Source organism: Populus alba, chromosome 16 (assembly GCF_005239225.2).
Source record: "Populus alba chromosome 16, ASM523922v2, whole genome shotgun sequence".
NCBI lineage: Eukaryota > Viridiplantae > Streptophyta > Magnoliopsida > Malpighiales > Salicaceae > Populus > Populus alba.
This window is the reverse complement of record NC_133299.1, coordinates 4,941,549-4,946,544: the sequence shown is the minus strand read 5'-3', so window position 1 is coordinate 4,946,544 and position 4,996 is coordinate 4,941,549. Positions and strand designations below refer to the sequence as shown.

General features: G+C 33.0%; 1 protein-coding gene across 2 annotated transcripts; it reads right to left on the bottom strand.

The window, feature by feature from the left end:
- Positions 1 to 604: 604 nt before the first annotated feature.
- On the bottom strand, positions 605 to 4,017 carry LOC118051891 (target of rapamycin complex subunit LST8). Of its 2 annotated transcripts, XM_035062670.2 has the most exons (11): positions 3,859 to 4,016; positions 3,582 to 3,731; positions 3,332 to 3,433; positions 3,121 to 3,233; positions 2,944 to 3,013; positions 2,254 to 2,331; positions 1,737 to 1,853; positions 1,552 to 1,646; positions 1,334 to 1,413; positions 1,164 to 1,223; positions 605 to 1,037 (listed from the first exon to the last, which is right to left on the bottom strand). In XM_035062670.2, the coding sequence occupies exons 2-11, from the start codon at positions 3,687 to 3,689 to the stop codon at positions 910 to 912; spliced, it is 951 nt and encodes a 316-aa protein (XP_034918561.1). In that variant the 5' UTR covers positions 3,690 to 3,731; positions 3,859 to 4,016; the 3' UTR covers positions 605 to 909. The 2 variants fall into 2 exon arrangements, with proteins under 2 accessions (XP_034918561.1, XP_073261260.1); XM_073405159.1 differs by lacking the exon at positions 2,254 to 2,331 and having other exon boundaries at positions 3,859 to 4,017.
- Between the last annotated feature and the right edge of the window lie 979 nt (positions 4,018 to 4,996).

Below are 4,996 nucleotides of genomic sequence, written 5' to 3'. Positions count from 1 at the left end.
CGGAATATTTTTTCTTTTTGTTTAAATTTCGTATTCAAGATTTTTAAAATCATGTGTTGAGTGGTAAGATAATTAGTGTAAAATCATATAGAAATAAAAAAAAAATGATAAAATCAAATTGAAATCATGTAAAATTGATTAAATCAGATAAAATTATGATTTTACAATAATTTCAATTTCTTATATTTTTCATTGCATAGCTTTATGTTTATTCACTGAAACGAAAGTCTAGTCTTATAAGCGTTAATATTCATTGATTATTTCTTCAATCAGAATGGAAATATAATTTCACTAACACACTTCTTAACAAATAAAAAAAACGTTTATTACAGAGAGGTCAAACCATACTTTGAAGTCCAAACCATCATGTGCTTTTGTCTAATATCATATTCTTTTCAACAAATTTACAACATTATAATTTCTTTATAAAAAATCTTATGATTTATTTAAGATATAATCTAATAAAGAAACCGGACTTCAAGATAAATTCTTATATATATATATATATATATATATATATATATATATATATATATGATTATTTGGAACTGTGCTGACGTACAGATCGATCTGTCTTCTTTTTTCTGTGCTCAACGTTGGGATAAAAAAAAGAAACATTTATTTTGGTCCTCAGATATCAGAAAGGGAATCACGAACAGTATATCAATAATTTTATTGTCGCCGAATGCTATGAAGAGTGCGACATAATATGATCCCAAATAAAATATGTTACAGAGGAAATCTTATCATTTTTCGAAGGAAAATCAACGGGTAGGGAGAATAAGCACAACTTTGATGAATGCCAGGAAATATATGCAGCAGATGTTTTACTCGAGCATTATCATCATGCCATATTCATTGAGTGATATGAAAATCCAACCCCAAAAGTGGAAAAAAGAAATTCCAGGTTCAACATGAAGAGGGTTCTGCTCCATCATGAAGTGCACAGCAAACAGTCGCCTTGTGATGCCCTTGATACACCCTGATGTCTTCACCGGATGACATGGACCAGAGTCTAGCTGTCGCATCAGAAGAAGCTGCATGAACAAGAGACAGGATTACAAAACGCATCAAGCAGGGAAACTTGAAATGGTCGGCGAATCTTCACTAGGCCTCCATTCCAAAAAAGATATTAATTGCATCTGGACACCCAAACCATGTACCTGTTATAAGGTATGCACCATCTACAGAGAAAACACAGTCCCACACCCAGCGTTGGTGACCTGGAGATCAAATGAAACATAACAAAGAATATTTCAGAGATGATTAAAACCTTTTTTTGTTGTATAAAACCCGATAAAAATGAGCATCAAAGGAAAATCTGATGAATTACCTATCAAAGTTTTCTCTAAAGTAAAACCATCAACATTCCATATCTTTACAGTGTGATCGGCTGATGCAGTGGCCAGATATCTAGCAGGAATAAAATTGGAAACAATTAAACTAAAAATCCATCAAGAAAAGTGGGAGAAGAAGGTAGGTCAGAAAAACTGCAGAGAATATAACTAGGAAAAACAGAAAAATGGTAAGATTAAATAAGGAAATATAAACCTGTGTGGATCACAAAATTCAGGTGAGAGAAGACATTTGAGAATGTATTTATTATGTGCTTGTAGCTTATGAAGTGGCTCAAAGTTGGTCATCGTCTGCAAGAAAATACATTCTGCATCAAATGATAATGCAGTCAAATTAAGCAACAAGGTAGTGTCAGATGGTTGCATTCATCAAGGGGCTACCTGGTTCCCTCGCAACAAGCGCCAAACATAACATGTTCCATGGTTATTTGCAGCAACTACCAAGCTTCCATCCCACATAACTGTTAGAGACCTTACAGCTGTATCCACCTCGGGTACCTAGATACACATGATAGTGCATTATGATAATCTTGGTACACATCTCATTTATAATAATATTGAATCATTAGCTAACAACGATCTAGAAATGCACCACAAGCAAAAGATATTCAAAGACTTTAATGGAAGGAGGGAGCAGCCATGTGCCTGTTTGGCTTTTGCTAGTGGCTCCCTCCGCCCCCAGGCTGGAGGAAAGCCCTTTAAATTTATGATGCCATTATAGACGCAATAGCATTACAAATGATCCACTTGCTTTCATAAACTACCTCATCTAGACGCATAAGCAAACACTTGAGTTTTGTGTAAACATATCATAATAAAAGGAAATAGTAACTCGTGTAAAATCTTCCTACATTTGTAATTATAGCCCAATAAGATAATGTAAGTCATAAAAGAATACCAATTCACAACTGCACGAATTTGCAGTCAAATCCCATACTCGAATGTTCCCATTTTGGTCTCCAGATATCAGCTCTGTCTGTAAAACCAGACACAACAGATTAGACCACCGACCAAAACCACACTAAATACAATTTGATGCTTTTGGAGAAAGTGATACTTAGAAGAATATACACAAATCACTCAGAAATGATGGTAGGCATGGTTCAATCAAGATCTTTTTATGTTCTATAGCTAACAGACAGATAAGTGATCAAAAGGCAATATAAACATGTTGAGAAAATTGCAGAATAGTGCCAATTATTTTAAACTCGGAATTTGAACAATATAAACAAGTACTAAAAAACTCATCATATCTGACAGTTTCTCTTCCAAAAATCCATGCCATAAGTCTTTGGTCATGAATTATCTTAATTCTTGCCATTTAGAACAAAGAAACTTGGCTGTCAAATCTGTTATTACAAACTGATTTTATCAGTATTTGCAAGGGGCAAGTCTTCCAACCACTGGCAAAGCATGCTGGTACATTGTGTATCACAGTTAAAAAAAGAATAAGAAAAGATCAAAACCCATTCATGGCAAGTCTTAATATCATATTCTCCATTTAAAACCACCCCACAATTCCAAAATCCCTTTCACTTTCCAACAATTTATCCTTCCTACAGCCTAAAAGTGATACACAACAGCTAACCTGGTTTGGGTGCAACACCACAGTGTTGACAGCCGCACGACTTTCATATTCCCTTTGACAACCAGGAGCCCTGCAGTCGAACTTCAAATAAGAATCAAGTCCAAAAAAATCCAAAACATGCATAAAAACACAATTTCCTTTTAAAACACTGCATGACAGCATCCATTCAGGATTTACCTCAAATCCCAAATTTTCACTGTTCCATCCTCAGACCCTGAGTACATCCAGTTTCCATCACACTGAAACCCCACAGCCATAACATTTGCCGTATGCGAGTCATAGCTCATTACCTGTTAATGCAACACAATACTGCATCACTAACACCAAAAAAAAACCCATATTTCAACAACAAAAAAATAATTATAAAAAAGGGCAAGACTTTCATTACCGGATGAGGACTATTTGAGTTGACATCAAACAGCTTAATGTGTGGATTCCCGGCTGCAGCCAAGTATCTCTTATCAGGGGTTATCTCAAGCCTATTAACTTGCTTCATTCACCGTATAAACAAACAAAACAATTTATTAGCAAATTTACTAGCTAAGAAAAAAAAAGACAGAAAATTTAAAGCAAACCCACTAATATTTTGCGATAAAGATCCAAACTTTATAGCAAAAGGAGAAAAACTTAGTGATTACCGAATCGGGGTATTGGATTGTACGGTAACAGCGGCCACTTTTTGCCTCCCAAAATCTGATAGTGTGATCGTAACTAGCAGTGGCAAGTATTACTGATGGCTGTGTCATTATCTTATTAAAAATTATAATTATTATTATTATAACCACCTCCTAATCACACAATAACAATTAAGGTTAATTAGGAAAAATGAGATTTCAAAATCATAATTAAGTAAATAAAAATGCTATAATACTAAATAACGTGAAAAAAGAAGTAAATAAAAGTTTTGAACTTCACCTTGGAATCATGAGGATATGGTGGATATTGTGGGATTTGGGATTAGGGTTTTGAAGGGTTTTGCATTTCTTTCCCATTAGGGCTCGAAAAAGAAGCCATGATTCAGTGGAGTAATAAGAAAGGGTGGCTTGTTGCAACGTTCTTTCTCTTATTTTATTATTTTTCTGTTTACTTATTTTTTGTCTGAATGAAGCACGAGACGACAAGTCATCAGAAGTAGAAGAACAACGATAAGTCGTCTAAATTTATGATGGTTATTGGTTAACATTTAAACGACTTGTCACTTAATTGTGGTGGTTATGGCTAGCAGTCATCTGTGTAGCGATAATTTGTAAAGTCCTCCTCCCTGATGCCGGTCTGGTTTGTGAAAGGAGGCGTTGCATATAATTCTTTTTTATGTTTTCTATAAAATATTTTTTTATAAAAGCTTGTAAATATAATAGAATATTTTATACTTATACTCAATTTTAACTTTTAAATTTAATAAAATATTTTCAATTTATAAATCATAATAAATTATTTTACCAACTAAACCATCACCACAAACTCCATCAACATACCACCCATCTTTATAAATCATATTATCATTTATATCATTAACTCATCACCACAAACTCCATCAACATACCACCCATCTTTGTTATTTCTCATTATTTTATTGTTACTTATTACCATGTAAAATATTTTATGTTTTACATTTTATATGCAAAATATTTGCAAAACAAACTTTCTTTCTTTATATATATAACTTTAAAAGGATCGTGCACCATTTGATATGTTCTTAATGTGGGTTCCAATGATGAAATCTCACTAATCTAAAAATTCACATGTATTCTTCAAGTTGTTTCTTATTAATTTTCAGCGTTATTTTATGATTTTGTTTTTGCAATATCATATTGTTATTAAATTTTTTTTCTGCTACATTCATTTGAGTAATTTTTTTAAAAAAGTTTTAGAAAGAAAGGCATGTATGTGACTAGAAGAAAAAGAAGAAGAAATCAACATCTACATGACTAGCATTGGTCAATTTTCTTAATTAATGTCTTCCTTATGATTAGACAATATGTGGTGTTTCGATACACATGCAAAATGTCCAAAAATACTCCTAATTATTGAAAACAAATATGCGCTGGTTTTA